A 21393-nucleotide genomic window follows, 5' to 3' on the forward strand; every position below is an offset into this window, starting at 1 on the left:
GCCTACCAAGTTCTTGTCCGGTACTTGCAAGCAGCACTGCATCATCAGCATACAACAAATCTGAGATACTGCATCCATCACCATTCATTACCATTGCGAATATAAAATATTCTTTAAATTCATATGCTGAAAATAAATTAAAAAAACATCTGTTTACAGATATATACTGTCTTTTTCCGTAAAAGCAATTTTATTTTTCAAAGGATATAATTATTATACTTCGTTAAAAAATATCTCTCTTCCATAGTTGCAAGAGAATGTACACTAAAGCTGATCATAATAATTATAATTCTGGAATGGATTCTTGCATCCATGTGCAAGGGAGGGCATCCCTTTTACTTCTTACATTTTGGGGGGACAAAAAATATGGTATTATAAGTAGGAAAATATGGTACAATATATCAAATGCCTCAAACTTTCCAAGGATGTACTCACCCTTTCAAAACTTATGTTTCATTCATAACTCACACTGCTCCTAAACTTCAACAATTCTCAATCAAACAAAGAATATTGTATTGCACCATACATACGGTCAAGATGCAGTTATTACACAGAATAAAAATTCCAGCAATGACATAATATGGAGGTATAGTAATCCCTTGATTATCCGATGTAACAGACTCAAAGTCATGTCTGGAAAGTGGATCCGTCAGGATAATGAACTTCTCCCCTGGCTCCCCTTCGTACTGTACATAACCTAACTTTGAAAGCCATAGCAAAGGGCCATTACAGTACACTGTACAACACTTGTTCCTGTTGATTAACACTACTCTAACTGGTCAAGCAGACCTATAAACCACAGCCAATCAATGATTATGGTCAAGCACGGAAAACCATACTCCTTTAGGATGCTGGAAGTCCACCATCCCACATCAGTCTTAACCAGGATCACCTGCTTCAGCACTACCCTCTTCCTTTTCCCTGCTGGAGGGAATAGCAAGGCCTCAAGCAGGTAGGGAACAACCACAAAAGCCACCGTGTGCACTGCCATAACAAATGTCAGAGAGGAGGTTTTCACTACACTGTCATTGGATGGGAACTGGGAACAACCAAGGGGGGTCTCTGGCGAACACAGGGTGAACTACCGAGCCAGACCGCGTGGCTACTCCTGCCAAGGCGGGTGAAAATGTTTACGCTGCCATAATTTCCACCTGGATGCATGCATTTTGTCCAGGTGAAACAGAAAAATGTACATATAATGGCTTAATACAACCAGATCACAGTGCCTGGGTAACGGATAGTTCAGATAATGGACGTCTGGATAATCAAGGGACTACTGAAAGTAGGATGTAAATTAGTACCACAAGATGCCAAGTTAGCAGTTAAGAAGCAGATACTCCAGCTGACAAGAAGGCAAACATTACCTGCTGTTCTGGTGGCAGTATGAGGGTAGCAGAGGCAGAAGTAGCTGGTGCAGAGGGAAGCAGAGTAGCTGTACTTGAAGCAGGGATGGAAGAGTCGGACTGGGGAGACTCATCAACAGGTGGGGTATGAGTGGGGGCTTGGGTGTCTGGTGGCTGTGATTGTTGTTGCTGCTGCTGTGATTGTGATTGTTGTTGTTGTGACTGTTGTTGCTGTTGTCCCTCTGTAACCCCATCTTCTCCTGGTACCTGCTTGCTCTCCACCACAGGACTGACAAGGAAGCGCGATGTCCTGAAAGCCTAAAGAGCAGAAGCCTTGCTATTGTCAGCCAGAAGGTGAAGAGCCTTTATCTGCACCACAAATGATTCATGCAGCATTCAGCATTCACTCAAGTACGAAAGACAAGCAGCATTATACAACATACTGCAACCCTCATGAAAATCTGTGAGTCCCTCATAACTGAAGGATACTATAATTCTTTTCCTTCACAGAGATCAGAAATTTCTGCCAAACATGTCTAATTATATTCCTGAAAGTATGATACCTTATGTTACAATGGTTTTTCTTGAGTTATGGGTCACCATCTTTCTCCACATAATTTGGTATATGACAAAATCAGTACATACGCAACAATCCACTTATTACACAACAGTAAAAGTGACTAAAATCCTTGTTTGTTAGGGCATAGTACAATTCAAGCAATAAACAGTGAAACTACGAATTCTCAGTGGAAGTGAAATAACATACACCATACTGTATTGTCAATACATCCATCATCTTAACCCTTTCGCTGCGTTTTATGACTACAGTCGTTCTATGAATTACAGTATTCCCTTTCACTGCGGAATACAACTGTAGTCGATGGGCCTCAAAAAATAGTTTGAACTGGCCGCGCAGTATTCTAGGCTCTCGCCAACGTTGCTATGGCAATGGCATCCCAGAATGTGCTGCCCTCATATGGTGGCAAGCCAAAATATCACGTCAACAAACATGCTCGCCCACCTGACCGGGCGTTTGGCCTTGTGTCACAATTTCTTGGAGATTCACCATTATTTAGGTGAGTTATATGCAATGTAATGTGATCAGATATTTTTTAAGAAGGTGCTGGGCATGTAAGTGTACAGAAAATGCATGATAATGAATACAATATTATGATAAACACCAGATCTTTATGTATCAGCTGGCCAGCATCTCGGCGTCCTTTTAATTAAATTCCCGGCAGATTTTTTTATTTATTCATCCTCCTGCTGATAATATATGTAGCTATTAAGGAATTTTAGTGCTGACAAAGTAAATGTAAGGATTAGTCAGTCACAAAAGTGTTGTGGACAATTACCTAATACCATTTTGATTTTTTGCTGGAGAACTGACACTTTTTGAGAATCAAGGCAAAGATAAATTCCATAGTAAAAGGGTTAAAAGGCAGTGTGTCATGCTTGCATAGGATACTGAAAGAATTTAACGACTGACAGTCAGTTTTCACCACATGGAAGTGGGCCAGTTCCATAACTGAGTTAAGGTGGAAGAGTTATGGATCTTTGTCACATCACAAAAAAAGCACTACAGGGCGAGATCATGCACCTTGGAGGGCTGTCCTTGAGTTAACTACTCATGTCACATGCTAGCACTTACAATAATAAAACGATAGTGAAAATTATACAAAGCCCCGCATTAGAATGTTCACTGGTACCATCCCAGCCAAAACTGTTTTCCTTACATTAATCATTACCTTAAGCTTTTTTTGACAAACCCTGTTAGTGCTGCAAGTGAACATTCTAATGTTTGAGGTCCCATGCATTAGAATATTAACTTGAACCACCCCTGCCTAAATTGTATTTTTTTTTTTTATGGTAAGCCTTTTCTGCCAAACTTTGTTAGTAGCACCAGTAAACATCTAATGCACTGGGCCTCATATCCAGGACTCAAGATGATGATAATGACAATAATCAATATATCTATGTGTAGAGCTGGTGAAAAAATATGCCTGTACGGTGAAGCAGAAAATTCTGAAGGTTTGCATGTTCAGTCAGTCAGGTAGATGGTGCTACACTCACATGACTACAATGAGTGACAAGCCAAATTGTTTTCTGCACTCCTGGAAATTACTTCCTGAGTGATCACCATCTAACCAAGAACTGGATGCCTTGTGATTTTGTGGGTTAAGGTACTCTAACCAGCTGTGACCAATAAAGGTTAAGGTCCAGGGGATGTTGCTGTTCATTGCTCATGTTCATCTGAAGCTGACAGTTTTGGGGCAGGGGGTGAAATAAATTCATAGCCAACATGGGCAGAGTCTACACCAACTGACTGGCATGCTTTTTTGTTCCATTATCATTTTTCACAACATTCAGGGTCCATCCCCTACTCAAGGGCTTTCAGCCATGTGTGTACAGTCAACAACAAAAGTCTACCCACCTCTCTTGTCTTTCTCATCAGCAGAGTCATAGATGTCTATAATTCTAGCCATGAAAGAGAGGCAGAGGTGAATGAATTTGTAACTGACCATACTGCTGCTTAAAGCAGAAACTTATCCTCCTTGCCTTAAATGTTGGAACTGATAGCTTAGAACAGGGCCCCTATGTTCCTGGTGGGACAACATGCGACTAGATGATAGATGGATGAATGTATGAGGAGCGAATGGATGTATAAACCCATTACAATGAACACCAGTTTTATTTTTCTTACTTATGTGCATAAGTAACTGGAGGAGAAGGAGGAGGAGGTGGTAGCTGTATAAAGTTACTAACAGATTTCAGTCAGTGAGAGCAAAATGTATACATAGTTAGATAACAGATATATAATGCTGAACCCACTAAACCCATGGACAGTTAATAAAATTTCACTGTTGCAATCCCCAGATGACTTTATTCAACTTAGGATAGACTTTCTGAGATGGATGGGTTAGACATAACCTTCATAAATCCTTTCAATCTGAGAGGCATTTCCTAAGTTGAATTAAACTTGCTGATGGCAGCAAGAATAATTTAGAAAGGATGTTGCCTTGATTCAAGAGGTTCAGGAAGTCAGGAATTTAGGACACACACACACACACACACACACACACACACACACACACACACACGTAACAGTGTCCACAGAAAATGTTATGTTCTCTTTGTGAAAGACTGGGGTATAATCCCATCATTCAAAACCACTGGGATGAATGAAGAATTTTTCAGAATAACACTACATATCATATACCACTTGGAAAGGGTAACAGAAAGCCTTCAAAGCACAGATGAATCAATTTACAAGTATGTAATTCTCTGCAAAAATGAAAAGCAGTTAAAATTTGTTTTGCAAAGGCAAGTTGATGCTGAAAAAGGAAAGCCTGGCATGGAATAAGAAATGTGAACTGACCTGTGGCTGCTGTGTGGTTGTCTGTGAGGGGGGCAGCTGTTGCTGTGTTTGCTGCTGCTGTGGTGGTGGAACTGCTGTAGGAGGCACAGTGACTTGCTGTTGCTGTTGGAGGTCCTGTTGCTGTGTGTCCTGCTGCTGCTGAGACAAGACTGACTGGGTCACCTGGGCAGGGTACTTCTGAGGGGATTCCTCTCTAGGTTCGGGGCGCTTGCTGGGTGTCCCTGGGGCACTGTCAGGCCCATCCTCACGCTGCAGGATATACTGCATTAATCTCATGCTGCATACACACTAACACTCCATCATGCTAACCAATACACCTCACACCATACCAAACCACACATCAGAACCCACACACCTCACACCACACCCAAACCAAACATCCCACATCATATGACACCATACAACCCACACAATACACCACATGACACCACACCACAACCCACACACTTTAAACTAATGCATACCCAACCAAAACACCTCACTCATCACACCACATGACACCACACAACCCACACACTGCATCATTTGACACCACATTACAAACACCATATCACACTGCACTGTACCACAAGCCACAAACTCATACCACACTAGTTAATTCTTCCTACCAACAGGGACTTTTATTCAACTTAAAAATCTCTTCATACTGAAAGGGTTATGGTGGATGGTGGTCTACAGGAGAGGTTAATTTTAGCCTGCATTCAACCAGATTCATTACTAGATGCCCCATGGGCCACATCATTATCAATGAAAATAGGTCATAAGCTCAATCAAATGGTCAGAAGATAGCATGAATAAAACAGGGAAAATGTCATAAAGCTACACACATACCCTCACCATCATCATCTTCATATTACACTGCTGTATCTCAACACATGCGCAACATCCTAAAGCACACTCAGTACATCATCTTAACAAAGATTCAACATCTCTCACCACCAAGCCTCACTGCACTCCATCACATCAAGCCATAATCATCTCCACGCCTCACTGCACTCCATCACATCAAGCCATAATCATCTCCACTCCTCACTGCTATATCATCATAATCATCCTCATTACAACACATTTCCACAAATACCCAACTTCCCTTCCCACCATGCCTCGTTGCACTCCACCACACCAAAAACAAATGATCATGCAAAAGTTTAAGTGGTGCAGGTGGTGTATACTTCATATGGACTAACAATTTAAAGAGTAGTAAATGACCTTTAATAATCTCTGGTCATAATAATGAGACTACTGTAGTGTAATTTCAGCTAAACTGTGCAGTATACAGCTGAACATCAATGAGTGAATCTTCACCAAAATTCAAGATCGAGAGGGGTGTAACCAATGCCTGTTAGTTATTAAGGTAAATACTGTACTGTGTTTGGGCGCAGTATTCTAAGTGTCTTTGGAGATTACTGTTACACCTCTCCCTTAGTTATTTATTATGTAGCCTACATCACATCTTAACATTCTCTTGTACACTATTTACATCATTTTAATATCAACATAATTTGCATCAATAACAAGAGGATACAGAGAGGTAATCTGCTAAATAAATCACTAAGGAAGAGGTGTCATCAAATCTCCAAAGCAACTTACAATACAATCCTTATCCCTAAAAGTAAAGTATACCCTGAATACATATAAAAACAAGTTATCTCAACTTTTATAGAACAGTAAACATTTTCACTCGGCCACTAAACACTTGGTATGAATGAGTGCTGTGCTTAAATCATCTAAAGACACAACAGAACAAACTTCTAAATGTTTAACTAATACATAACAAAATTTAAGAACATTTCTACACATTGTAAGGTGAGATTCTAACATAAAAGACTGTTTTTATTCTTTGATTAACTGTATACACAAAGCATACAGCAAATGAGTACGAAAATGCAATATGCATTCATGAGTTGTTACTCCTACAGCAATAGTACACATTTTACATGTACAGTAACACAACAGAAGACCCTGATGTTGGGTAACTAATGAGAAATCCCTCACCTTATCTGATAGGGCACATTATATATGCATCATACTAGGCATCATACTATCCAGATGTCTGATGGTCCATTATCAGGACTTCTGATACAGACACAGTCTTATTTCCATCTTTTGACAAACAATAACAAAACACTATTGTACATTGCCAAGGGGCATAACGATATTAAAATAATAATAACAAAATAATGATGATGATGATGATGATGATGATGATGATAATACTGTAATAATAATATAATATTAATTTATCCTACAATGGAAAGAGTGTTATCATTGCTGTTTTGCACTGAAGCTACCCCATACTGTATGGGTATAACTGATCAAGCCTTCATATAAAAGGTCATAATCATAAAAGCAAAGCTTTAGCTTCAAATGTAAAACCTGAACAGCTTCCTGACTTTGAAGTCTGAGGGTCTACCAGTTAATTAAATGCTGTGAAGCCAAAGCGAACTATACATTCAATATCAATATCATCTATAATGATATAAATGCATGATGAAAGTATCCCAAGGGTTAAAAACAGCTTATAGAGCAATCGCATACTGAAATTATGAAATAAGGTCTTTTCTTTTTGTACTACATTATGAATGATATTTGTAATATATACAAGGCAAAAATGAATACAAAATAAATCAATGCTAGCAAATATAGCCAAGAACAGCATAAGCTCAAGCAATGACCTGTTGTATTATAATCTGCTTGTAAAGTATATATGACAAAACTGAAAAACAGTATACGTGAAGGTTATGTACCCTGCATGTGTACAAACAGAAGTCCATTCCAAATTATAATTACACTAGGCCACGACTCACACCGTTCAACTCCTACTTATGCTCCCTCTCCAACTCCATCACCTGTAGCAATATTTCTGATCTGGAATGAATTACAGTTAGTGACTATGGCAGATGTGAACGGGTGTGAGTCATGGCCAAATTAAATTCAAATCTGGACTGGACTATTAATACTGGAAAATACTTTATTCTGTTTTGACTTATGGAATGACAAATATCCTATGAACTAAATAATATATATTGTATTCTCATATTATTTGTTCCAACCAGAGTATTCTTGGCAGTATTGTAATCTGAATGTTCAATATGCTGGATGTTACAATCACTACATTCTTACACCATTGTCAGGTAAGGTGAGTTTACTAGGGAACACTGGGGTCTAAAACTTAGGGGACATGGTGAGGTCTAGGTATCTACAACACAATTGGCAACTGCAACAACAAATTAATGAATTTAAGACTGGGAATGTGGTGTATGTGAAGAGAAGTTGGTCATATAAAAGACTATAAGCCTGGAGGAGTTACACTGAGCACCTTGACAGATAAAACACACACACACACACACACACACACACACACACACACACACACACACACACACACACCACACACACAAACTAACATACTGTCTTACATGAGATAGGGAGAGACTTTAGCTAGGAAAAATTCATAACTGACACAGAGGGATTTGGGACAGTATAAATTTCCTAACATCCATAAAATTATACTCAATGCCTTCAATCCAGTGCTGTACTACTCATTTTATTCTTGCTGCTACCAGACAAATTCAATCAGCTTAGATCTTCAAACCCCTCCAGTTAAAAAATGCTCTCCAAAGCTGAATATAATTATCTCAAGATACACCCAATGCAAAAAGTATTGCAACATTCTCAATTTTTTGTTACACAATTATTTATGGTGAAAAAAGCACTGTACGGTACGGCTAACCACTCAGTATCACATGGTTCAGACTTTATTGTGCATGACTATTTGGCATGGAACTAGACAGAACATGAAAGTATTCTAAACTTAAGCCTTGCATCCACGTCTTCTTGATGGTTTTGTTAGGTGGGGTAAAGATGAGGTATCCTGAGAAGTAAGGTACTGTTTCAGGTATGACCAAACCTTTTCAAATGAAATATGGTCTTGGCTGTTCTCTGGCATTACATATAAATATTGTTGGCACATTCGCATCTCAGCACTTTCCGGACCAACATCATTTTGCACCATCCTGCATAAAAATGTTGCAACCATGAATGTCACATACTGCATGAAAATACTGTTCTACCACACGCAAATACCAGTCACTGTTTATTGAAACATTCTGTAGAAGGATATACAAACTATTACTCCCCATAACTCCACTCAATAGGCCCCTGATCATAAAACAGTTTGGGTGCTGCATAGTTCTCCTGGTGTACTGATGGTCATACCTGCTGACTCTGTGGATGTCTTCCCTATCACCTCTAGTTTGGGCACATTGGAATGAACTCTCATCACATGACGTGCCCACTGATCTGATTTCATGGATGATATTTGTGGGCAAATTCAAGTTAAGCCATGTGCATTTTTTCAGGCATCATGCCAACAGGCCATGGAAATGGCGTTGAATGAAGTAATGTGATACTTTCCCAGAACATGAGAGAGCTTTCTTTGTAACTCTGCTGCTGTCATGCCAGGGGTCTTGAGTACTTCTTGCCTCAGAAGAGGGTTTGTGATCCATGTGGTCAACCAGAACATGGATTTATTGTCAAGACCTGAACAGCTGGCAGGCCACTTAATGCTACCTTCGTTTACACTGATGCACTTACAGTCTGACAATTTCTTTGCCAAGGACCTTTTCTGCTTCTAAAGTGAAGAGTCTGACCTTTACCTCACATGACATTAAGGCATCTGGCAATGCACAGATATGTCGGCAGACATGCTTTTCCCAGGCAACTTGAATGAGAACTGGGAAAAACTACAGTCGTCCACAACAAACATTTTAAAACCCGGTGGACAGGACTGGAAACACTGCACATGCACTCTCCTGTGATAGGAGCTCTATGAGCACTGAAGGTTTTGAGAGTGGATCTAGGAGTCATCATGTACAATCAAACATCAATCGGTGAATTTCAGAGGTAGGAAAATGCAGAAAATTATTTAAAAGTTTGGCTCTATCCCATAGAGATGAGTGCTGCAATACTTTTTGTGGTGGGTGTAGCAAGAAAATATTTAATATACATCATCAGACTGAAGTGGTTACTTAATCAGTGTAGCAAATCACTCGATTGTGTATTTGTATGATATTTCCATTATTAGATGCCATAACAATCCAGGAAAAATCAGCATGCATATTGGGAATAAAAAAAAGAACAACACAATGTGCATGTATCATACCTCCATTTCTTATGTATATCTGGAAAATATTCTTAAAAGCCATGGTCCCCTACAACCCAACAGAGTAGGATGGAATGGCCTGTTTTTATTCTAAATAACATGAATCTAGGCGATGTCCTGCTTGGTTTACTGTTGCTGCTTACAGATGATTTTATTTAAACAGGGGATTACGGTACCTCTTGTACTGGAAGGGTTTATTACAGTGATATTTAACCTCTTCAATTTGATAACGAGAGCCTAAGGTGAATAAAACTGCAAAGAAAAGGCAACAGTAGTAGAGCAACCCCAGTCTGTCTGGCCAAGCAGACCCATCAACTGCAGGCAAGTTATAACCCTTGCAGGGCCATCCCGTGCAGCGAACTGATATTCCCTTGCAGCACTGAGCACCTTGCCACAATGAGCCACAGGGATGAGGGTGGAGGTATAGTTCCTGGATGGATGCTGCATTAGAATCCCTCCAACCACTTAACAGGGGCACCATAGTAGACTCTACATCACCCCGTTATCTGTCTATGGTTACCATCCAGCACTGTAAATGGTTTCCTGGGTTGCAGAGAACCATTAGGCTTGTCACTCAGTGTAGTCACCTACAGGTACCACTACATTCAGTGAGTTGCTGATGGGTGCCCTTACCTACCAACAGACAGCAAGAAGAAAGTGGAAAAAAAAAGACATCCCCAGCTTCAATGGATTACAAAAATCTGCACCTGAGATAATCATAACAATGGAAATATTTTCCTGAACCATTTATGCATCAAACAGGACTGTAGGAGTTGGAAGTGTAGCAATCTTAATACTTCATGTGGTGCCTGTCATTCCCTCTGTATTAACCCTTTTACTGACTTGGACACATTTGGGTGTTTCAGTCAAGCTAAATCTAAACTATTTTATTCTATGGAAAATTCAAGGTACTGGTAAGGGATGCCTTCATGTGGTAACACTAATACAGCCCAGTGGCTCAAATGCCCAGCTATACAAACATCCATCATTTCTCTCCCTATCCCCCTCAAAGGAGGATGGTGGACAGCAGAAAGGTGACTTAACCTGCAGTCCACTGGGCTTACATTACAGAAGAGTCTAGGGTCACAGAATCAACAACAAGCACAATTTAAGCATCCCAAAGTTTACTAGAAAGTTTTCTACTCACTGACTACTAGAACTTCTCTCAGATGAACAAAATCATCTACTAGTAGCCTGACAAAACAACCTGATGCATCTATAGCAAGCAAAAGGGTTAAAAAAATATATATATATTGTTTTTACAAGTGAGACAAACAACATTCAAATGGCCTCAGTGGAGGAATGTAAAGTTAAAAAGCACTGGTGAGCCAAGGGGATATGGTGGTGAGGGTGTGAGGGAGGAAGGCAGGGCAGGACTAAACACTTCCACAGCCTCGGGTGAGAGTCAGTCGTCTCATCAAGGATGAGAGGTGTCACTGGCTCAGTCCTGCTTGCCAGGTGAACAGAAACACACATTACTGCTGCTTTACTTAGTACCATCACTCTACTTACAACAATGCCAATTTATGATCCTTTCTCATGGGAATAAAATACAGTAAAAACTAATTTTGCAATATGGATCATTACATAAATAAAGTAATGAATTCTTTTCTCAAAATTGACTTCACAGTTACTTTTCATGAAGAAAGTTATACTGGCCTGGTACAGGGCAGACCAACTGTAACTGCCTTGACACACAGCAAGTAAGGAACACATGACAGACCTGACTGGCAGTGACAGTGACGTTTTGAGGCATCAATCATGCTCTTCAGCCAAAATCTAAGAGTAAGAGGCATTCCCAGATGTTTTGACACAAACCCACTGAGCCCTGCGGGACACTACTTACTGAGCTGTGTCGCCGCCGCCGCTTAGGGGAGGATCGGCTCAGCTTCCTGGCCAGGTAGCGGGCCTAACACGCCACACAAAGATTAACAACACAACCAACTCATTGCAACCACAACCGATTTGCACAAATATGTCCTTATTATATGATAAAATGCTTATATCCTTTTTCTTTCTTTGATTTACTCCAGAATAAATTACAAAAAAAATTGTGTGTAAAGTTCAGTTGTTCTCTACAGAGCAAATTTACCAAGCTCCCTAAATTTACAGTAGATGGTGTCCAAAAAAAAGTTGTGCCAATCTAAAGCACTTCCATGACATACAACAAGGACATACGGCACTTGGAAGAAACAGGTTAGCAGCCACACCAAACTCACTCAGTAACATTAGCATGACCGACTGTGATAAATTCCTAGTTCTATTACTCACTAAATATTGCATCACTGCTAATAAACTTATAATCTAGGAAACATAAACTAATTATGATGCATCATATAATCTTGAATCTGGCCATCCACAAAACAATACATTCGGAAGAGTAACTATCACTTCCGTACCTGGCAAGGAGGTACCACTGCCAATAATAATAAAACCAAATTTTGGTGCCTGGTGGTTCAGTGGGTAATTATTGTGCTCCAATCGGATTAAGCTGGTGAAGGTTTATATCCAAGGGATGGTTGGGGTTGACTGCTCATGTAATGCCACTTAGAGATGAGTGATGCTGGTCACTCTCATCTCAAATGTCAGTACCAACTGCTTAGCCCCAGGCTCCTATGCTCCTCATGGGGCAATGTAGGATTGGATGATGGATGGGTGTATGGATAATAATTTATTATTATTATTATAAATGGTTAACTTTACAATAATAATAATACAGTAATGATAACTGGTTGACCTTTTGCTTCTCACCAGTCTTTCAAAGAATTCATCAACACTCAAAACCTTGAAATAACACTATGGCTATTAATTCATATGTAGTATTGCATGAAGAAATAAACTTTCATTTATGCTCCAACTGGACTGTGCCTGTGTAGGTGTACATCCAAGGGGTTTGGGGGGTTTAGTGCTCAGAGTAATGCCACACACAGATGAGTGAGGCTCGTCACTCTCATCTTTAATGTTTGGACCAACTTGCCTAGTCCTGGGTTCCTCTGCTCCTTACAGGCAACATAGGATTGGATGATGGATGGATGGATAAATCTCTTTTTATATTAGGAGCTGCCATACAGCTCAAGAGAATCTAAAAAGATTCAACTTGTTTTGGTGACTTAAACATTGTATATATTGGGGGGAAAAATCCAACTTTCAATCAGTCTGAATCACCTCTATGAAAGGTAATCCAGAAACAGAACAGATATAATGTTGCTTGAAATAAATATATCAAGAGCTCTCTCAATCCCTACATTAAGCATGTGTACAAAAGCAAGAGGAAAAATATACTTCATCCAACAGTCCTGCTTGGTTTAAAAAATTTATTGCACAAATGTCTTTAAAAAATAAAAATATATATATAGAATCATGTTAAGCCATTTACATGTAATAAATTTTTGTACACCCAGCAGGACTTTAAGGACACCCAGTACATCAGCAAATGATGTTCAGACCAATTCTTGAATACTTACAAGATAATGCCACCTACAAATAAATGATGCATAACTTGTTGACAGTCATAACTGAGCTGTTCATGATTCCACCACATATATGGCTCATTACGGATATATTGTTGGTTTATGGTGTTATTTATGTGGGTGTTTGGTGGTACACCTCTGGTGATGGAAAGAGCTGTAGCTTGCATGGTGGTACAGTTTAATCCCAAAGGTGGTGAGAGGTTTTTCTATTAGGGAAAATGCTACCAGGGGCTTAAACTCAATTTCCTCCCCTTAAGTGTTCTGAACTATGGTAGCCTAGCCTCAGGCCCCTACACTCCAAAGGGGGTACTGGCTGTATACTGTTACAAAAACAATGCAGTTCCATTACTCACTATCTGTGATGTAAGAAGCTCTATAGCTCTTGCAATACATCATTAGGGATTTCTCCTCCTCTGATGTCCCTACAGCAATATACAGAGCCAATACTAACCCACATCTCTTGTCCCATTTACACTTGTGGAATACTGAACATGGTTATGGTAGAGTTTTCTATCACATTTCCCCATATATATATATATATATATATATATATATATATATATATATATATATATATATACAAATTGATAGATATAAAGGAACTAAGATGTGAGACTGAATCAGTCCTTTTATAAATCAGGGAACTGAAATAACATTTCAATAGTTTCGTGGCTCACAACTCCATAATATTTTGTACCAATACTATCTATCTATCTATTGCCTGATGCCATAATCCCGTTAGGGGTGGCCATTTGACTCTGAGTTATTTGTTTTACAGGGAGGGGCACTAACCCTCCGCCAACCCACTTGATGACACGTAGGGAGCACGTAATTGTTTGGTTATATGGTTACCACCCAGCGTTGTAAATGGTTTCTTGGCTTACAGGAAACCATTAGGCTTGTCACTCAATGTAAAGCCACCTGTAAAGGAAAGAGAAGCAATAGGAAGTGACAGGAAAGATGGGAGAAATAGGAAGAGAGGAGGGCAGGCACAGAAAAAGAATGATAAAGGCTGAGGAAGAAGTAGGCAGCACTACATCAAGTGAGTGGACGATGGTCGCCACCACCTACCACATACACACTGTGCAAATAATGAGCAATCAGATATGAAATATCAAAAAATTATAGGAATCAAATCATTATAGGAAGCATTAATCTTATAGTAACCAAATGCACCTTGCATTCTGGTATTCAACATATATGGTATTATTACAATTATTTTTATGTGTTGTCTACATAGCCTTGTATTTCATGTTATTTCAGAAGAACAGAGAGCTAAGATGAGAACACTTCATGCAGATATAGGTATCTACAAGCTTACTAGTACATTAAGGTGCACACAGGTTAACTTTTCAAACACAACTTGCCTTATTAGTGGCATACTGTAATTTTGAATGCAAATGTATATTGTATTGCATCAATATTGCCAAGAAGAAAAGGTCAGACCTACAACTGTCACCTTTGATCTTTATATATATATATATATATATATATATATATATATATATATATATGCCTTGCCCTACTGAAGCACTGGAGAGAGTGAGAGAGAGAGAATAAACCCTTGTATTTACCCTGGCATTAAGAAACCATAATCCATACAGAAACTTGCTGCCCAGCCCCTTGACCTCTGGATCAATTCAGGCATCAAGAATCTCTTTTTTCCTTAGAGAAACTTAATGGCCCAGCCCCTATAGATGACCAGCCTCTCCAGTAAAGCCATTATGTATACTAACCCGAGCCTCTGAGTCATCGCGCTGTCTCCTGGATGCTGAAGGTGAGCGATGATGAGGATCTTGGGACTGCTGCTGCTGCAGAGGCTGCTGGCTACTCCGGGAATCTAGGCCAGGTGTGGAGACAACTGGTAAAGTGTTGGGGTTGGCCTGCAGCTGCCGTATGATGTCCTCAATGTAGTTAACCACCACTTCAGAGTGATTTACTGGCAGCAGGTTCGTCATCACCTAAACAGAAACAATGTTACATCAATAACATGCAAATTATCGCTGGTGCACATACCTTCACGGTAAATCCTTGTCATGTCACTTTTTTTGACATCCTCTTTTGCTATTAGGTCCATGATAAATTACAATACTGTCCAATCAAATACCATTGCTTCCAAAAACACTGATCAGACAGTTCCCTTAATTTACATCACCAGCTGTAGTAAACAGACAGGATGTTTTAGAACACTTCCCATACTTTTAACAAGGACTGTCTGTATAAAAATTTGTAGACATACTGTATAAATAGTTTCCAGGCCAAAATACAAAACAATAGTGACCAAAAGGTGCATCTGTTTCCATATTATCACATTCATACAGTGGTCCCTCTATTAACATGGGTAAAATATTCAATGTTGTTGCTGGTAAGTCACATTAGTTGCACCATTTTATGTTAACGAGGGCTTTCCAAGTGTTTTCCAGTCCAGGACTCTTGAGACATGACTGTTCTGCTTCTAGAGTAAAGAGCATCAACATAATCCAATTCAGTATTGTTCCATCTGAAGCATGGGGCATGGAGTCAGGCAACTCAGTCCAAACACTGAAGGCTAGAGTGACCAGCTGCTTGCTTGAATGGCATTATTTTGGCAATAAACTCCAACCATCCCTCCCGCAGAACTAGATCTCCATGGGACACAACTGGTTAGAGTGCCTTAGCCTACTAGACCATCAGTATCTACATACAGTAAATGTATATGGGCAACAGAGTTAATGTACTATTAGTACACAGCACAAATGCCTACCCTTGATCTCCCTGCACACCAAAGAATTGCTCCACACAGGTGAACATACTCAATTGTATCCATCCATCATCCAATCCTACACTGCCTCATGAGGAGCGTAGGAGCTCAGGGCTAGGCAATTGGTCCCGACATATAAGATGAGTGTGACCAGCCTCACTCATCCTTGAGTGGCATTACATAAGCAAAAAACCCCAACCACCCCTTGGATATAAACTTTCACTGGCTCAATCCAATTGGAGTGCAATAATTACCCACTAAACCACCAGGTGCCAAAATTTGGTTATATGATTACAACCCCACATAGTAAATGGTTTCCTGGTGTACAGGAAACCATTTGGCTTGTCACTCAGTGTAGGGTCACCCACAGGCTGAAGGAAGAGGAAAGAATGAAGGAAAGAAAGACAGAAGAGGGAGTGTAAAGTCACCAGTAGGCAGAAGGACAAGGAAAGAATGAAGGAAAGAAAGACAGTAGAGAATGCAAGGAAAGAATGAAGGGAAGAAAGACAGAAGAGAATGCAAGGAAAGAAGGATGGAGAGGAAAGGGCAGACACCCGAGAGCAGCACTACATCGAGTGAGTGGATGGTGAATGCCCCCACCTACCACATACTCAATTGTAACAGAGAAGAAAATTACCACATCACAAACTACGACATGTGGTTTTTGATGATGATGTAAGTGCCACAGTCCCTCTGAGACATCCGACAAGTATGTACTAGTTTGCAGAATGGATCTATGTAGCACTAAGGAGAGTCTGAGTGTAGAATAGTGATGATCTGGGAAAATTCGGTGTCCGAATATTAGATTCAATCTGCATTAGCTTAATTTGCTATTAAGGAAGGACCACTGTCTAATTTTTTAAGGCTATGCTGTATAGACTATTATGGAAGGGGGGGGAAAAAAAAAAAAGTTCTTTAGTGCTTAAGACAATGAAGGCAGTATACAGTAGACCACTGGAAGCACAAACCTCGATTTACTGGATTTTGGCAGCAACACACAAAATCTGTTGGTTCCAATTTGTTCACATGCTGACACAACTCTTTTTTTAATGACTTGCTATAACTTTTGGTGTGTGAGGCATCTGACAGGTGGCTTTTCAGCATTACAAGCAACCTAGCATGGCCATCATTTGTTTGATTTACTAAACCATCGCTCACAAGTTCCACTGCGTTCCCTGAAGCTAAACACTGTCTTCAGTTTACTGCTCATCATATCCTATTTCAACAAACTATGGCATCAAAAGATATGTTGGGTGTTACGAGAAGGAATGTAACTCTAACTTTTGCTCAGAAACTTGAATGGACAGAGAAACAAGAAGCCTGAATCGGAGGTGCCAGCGTCAAGCAAGTGTGAAGACTACGGAGTGAAAAAGCAAACAATGTCTGATACAGAAAAGCCAAGGAAAAATTGACTCAATTTGCCCCAAAATATGGCAGACATGGAATATAAGAACATGTAATGGTGTACCAATATCGAGTAGAAAACACACAAAAATCATGAGACAAAGACCTAGAAGAGGCTGTTTACAAGTGGTACGTGGAAGAGAGAAGTGGCATTTTTTGTGACTTGTTCAGCTTTACCTGGCACAGCTAAGCAGTTAGCTGTGAAGCTGAGCATAACACTCAAGGAGGGTGATGGCTGGCTTTGGTGGTTCAAACATAGACATGGACTGAGCAACAGAAAACTTTATGAAGAAGCTGGGAGTGCTGCAACAGATGGAGCTGAACCATTCAGGTTCAGTCTAAATGAGCTGATAAATACAGAAGGGCTAAGCTTACTGTAAGTGTATAATGCTGATAAAACTGGATGAAAATTTAAAAGATACTGAATCATGGCTTGAAGATGATGACAATCCAAGTTACTAGATACTCTCAGAGGAAGAAATGTGCCGCGAAGTGTGTGCTGGTGATAATGCTGAGAGTACCAGCAACAAAGATAAATGTCAAGACATTAAGCCCAAAATGAGTACTGTTTGTGGCAGTCTCATATTAATCTCAACTATGCTGACAACCAAAACCTAAGAAGCAAAAGTCTTACTATCAATACATTAGAAACTGGAGAGAAATTGTCATAAGGGTACAAAAATGGTAAGGTAAAGACCTGAAGTTGGATATCTTCTTCAAGTCAGCTGCAAGTACTTCTGGTAACATTTCAGCAACACAAAGTACTCTTGGAGGGCCTCAGATCACAATGTCAGTGAGGCTTAGTAGCTAATCCGAGTCAGAATTAATGAGCAGCTCATTCATCTTTTTTTTTTTTTTTTTTTTTTTTTTTTTTTAATGTGTGTCCGACTCTGGGCATAGGCTTCACAGCCTGCTATCAAGGCCCAGCAGTCCTCCTACATACCATACACCTCTACATGTCACCACTTCGGCGCTAACACCCACCTTCCATATTGAATACATGCTAGGGCTGTCTCATACAGGACTGGTGCATTGGTATTAGCGGGGGTATTTTTACGACATGTCGGCGGGTCTTCTGGTAGATCAATATAGTCTGAAATTCAAATCCTTAAACTGTTCCCTGCCCCAGCCGGGATTCGAACCTGGGCCCGTTAGGACCGCACGCCACCTCTCTACCGGTTGAGCCACCGCCTCCCCCTGTATTATTACTGCAGGCTTTCCTTTCATCTCTTCAATTAAGGTTAATACCAACTACTATTTACAGTTTTATTAATTTACTTTTAATTTTATTTTTTTATTCAGGCATATACATGTATGGGTGATGATTTAGGAATATTATTACTCTTAGAGTTCACTGGCAACTCTGGACAATCGGCATCATCGGACACCCTCCCCCTCCCATTAGTCCATAACTTTGAGGTTCTACTGTATTAATACAACTTGTCCAACTTTACTTGGCAGAAATATTGTCCCTTTGTAGCTTATTTACCATAGCTCAGTGGAAAATAACACGACACTAGGGCTACACATACTTTCCATAGCACAAATCTGTGACCAGCGCCAGTTCAGCTGTTAAATCTTTTGTTTCGGCTCACCAGTGAAGAAAGACATTACAACAATTTTAAGTCAAGTTAAACTGGACAACAGAGAAGTAATAGCTTACCAATTTGTTGGCAACATCCTGCGGGTCATTGTCAGTGATGTCAAACTTGAATACGATTGTCTTCTGTTTGACAGTCTCCAGCTGACACTCCACCATGGTGTCTATTACACTCAACACAGTCAGCTTGGGGAATCGGTCTAGGGTCTTCTTTTTACGGATCTTCCTGCGCTCAGGATGCTGGCGTCCCCCAGTGCCGTCTGCAGGGTGCTCGCTACACTCGGACTCGGAGGCAGCACTGGGGTCAAACACGGGGTGAGTGGTGGTTGTGTTGGCAGGGGCAGGGGTGGCAGCAGTGCCAGGGGTAACATTTTGATGATACTGAAGGGTGCTACTACCATGAGAGGGGTGATGGAGGAGGTACTGAGTAGAAGTGTTGTTCTGATTTGCAGTATTAGCTGTCTGAGAGAGGTGGTGGTGTTGGTGAGTGACTAAGTTAGAGGTGACTGCAGCTGTGGTAGTGGTGGCTGCAGTGTTACTAGTACTATTAATACCAGAAGAGGAACTGTTAATGGCACTGATAATGGTGCTGGTATTGGGGGATGATGAAGATGGGGAGGAGGAAGTGGCAGCAGAGGTAGTTGTGGAAGTGGTAGTAGTGGTAGTTGTGGTGGTAGTGGTGGTGGTATTGGTAGTGGTGGAGACTTGGATATTGTTACTGTTGTTGTTGCTGCTGTGCTGAAGATCCACACCCACACCAGGTCTTCTCATCACACATGGAAAAAAAAAAAAAGCAATATTGCTTTTACTATTTCACGTTATATCAGAAAAACAATAACACTTAGGGCTGAATTCTAAGTGGCAAAGGAGGCTTCACGGCACCTCTTCCCTTGTAATTTATTCTGCACATTACTCCTAAACATCCTACAGTATGTTACTGATGCAAATTATGTCAGTATTAAAACTATACAAATAACATACTAGAATGTAAGGGTGTAATACAGAAAATAAAATAATTAGGAAGTGGTGCTACTAAGCCCTCTATACCACCAAGAGTTTGGTCCTTAGCACTTACCCTGGGGCACAGGGGAGCAGTCAAGGCATGCACCAAAACAAAGCTCCCAAACACAAGGGTATACACACAGCTTGCTCAGTGGGGATGGCGCAAAATATAAGCTACAGCAATAATGACTGGCAGAACAAAAATAGGATCTTATTATACAAATCTCAATACACACATAATTAGCTTGAAAAAAAAAAGGGAACATAATAAGGCTGAAATGCTATTAAAAAGCTACATTTCTTATAAAAGCTATTCATTACTGAAGCCGAAACCATGCTGCATCAAATAATGAGATGGTACAGTCAGTTAACAAAAATGAAATATACAATATGGAACATAATCAAATAATAAGAACACTTTATATGTATATTTTGTCAGTAAACAATATACCGGGTATATACTTTCTATCACATGAATAATGAATATGAATACTGTATTGTACATTCTCCATAACTTTACCTCTATCAAGTCCATCAATTGCAGTGCAGCTAAAGCCACAGTATTTTAAGATTACTATTACTGCTGCAAAATTAATATTGTAATTTTGCAAAACAACTGAAAGAACTGTAAAAACTCTCTTACAACAACAGCATCACTCTCAGTGCTATGAACATGTTCCTTGGCTGGTGTAAATAAAGCACCTCAATCTGGTGATTATACTGTATATATGGTAATTCTTTACAAACGAGTGCAGCGATTCCACATATATCATAACAAATTCCTGATCTCAACGTCTGTAATTTTGGTACAAAACCAACACAGATAGTTAACTGTTCCATTGTGACTGCAAGAAGTGACTGGAAAAAGACAAAATGTGCATATTTAGGGGTATTTAAGGAAGCGACCAGGTAGCCTGTGGCAACACTGATCATCGATCTCTCCAACTGGCTGCCTTGTTTACCAACCATCACTCCGACTGGATGCATCAGGGTAACCCATGTCAAAACAATGGGAAACTTAATGATTTAACAAAACATAAGCCAACCAAACTTTTCTTCCATTTGACAGCCAGCTTTCAAATTTAACAATTTGCATTAGGAAAATTAAATATGGCCTGCTACTGGCAGATGTCTGCAGAAAATGCATTCTAAATCCTCATTTATAGCTGTCAGTGGTAAGTTTTAAAAAATCCCCAGTAGCTATGGTAATCCAGGAATTATAACAACCTGTGAAAGACTCATTTCGAAATATGGGAAGGCCGTGCCCATTTGATAAAGAATTACAGTACAT

At 39.9% G+C, this 21393-nt stretch overlaps 1 protein-coding gene across 4 annotated transcripts in view; it reads right to left on the reverse strand.

Moving 5' to 3' along the window:
- The window catches only part of Wnk (Wnk kinase), a 110780-nt gene that overhangs the window by 46484 nt on the left and 42903 nt on the right, over positions 1–21393 (reverse strand). For 3 of the 4 annotated variants that reach the window (XM_080277139.1, XM_080277135.1, XM_080277132.1), the window contains exons 14-17: positions 19164–19863; positions 15093–15317; positions 4723–4971; positions 1365–1661 (exon numbers count right to left, since the gene is read on the reverse strand). In XM_080277139.1, coding sequence (XP_080133265.1) covers positions 1365–1661; positions 4723–4971; positions 15093–15317; positions 19164–19863 — 1471 coding nt within the window. The remainder of the gene's footprint in view (positions 1–1364; positions 1662–4722; positions 4972–15092; positions 15318–19163; positions 19864–21393) is intronic. The other variant, XM_080277144.1, reaches the window with a different exon arrangement.

This window comes from Coenobita brevimanus, chromosome 8, assembly GCF_032717465.1.
Source record: "Coenobita brevimanus isolate Jiangsu-jjx chromosome 8, ASM3271746v2, whole genome shotgun sequence".
In the NCBI taxonomy this organism is placed as follows: Eukaryota; Metazoa; Arthropoda; class Malacostraca; order Decapoda; family Coenobitidae; genus Coenobita; species Coenobita brevimanus.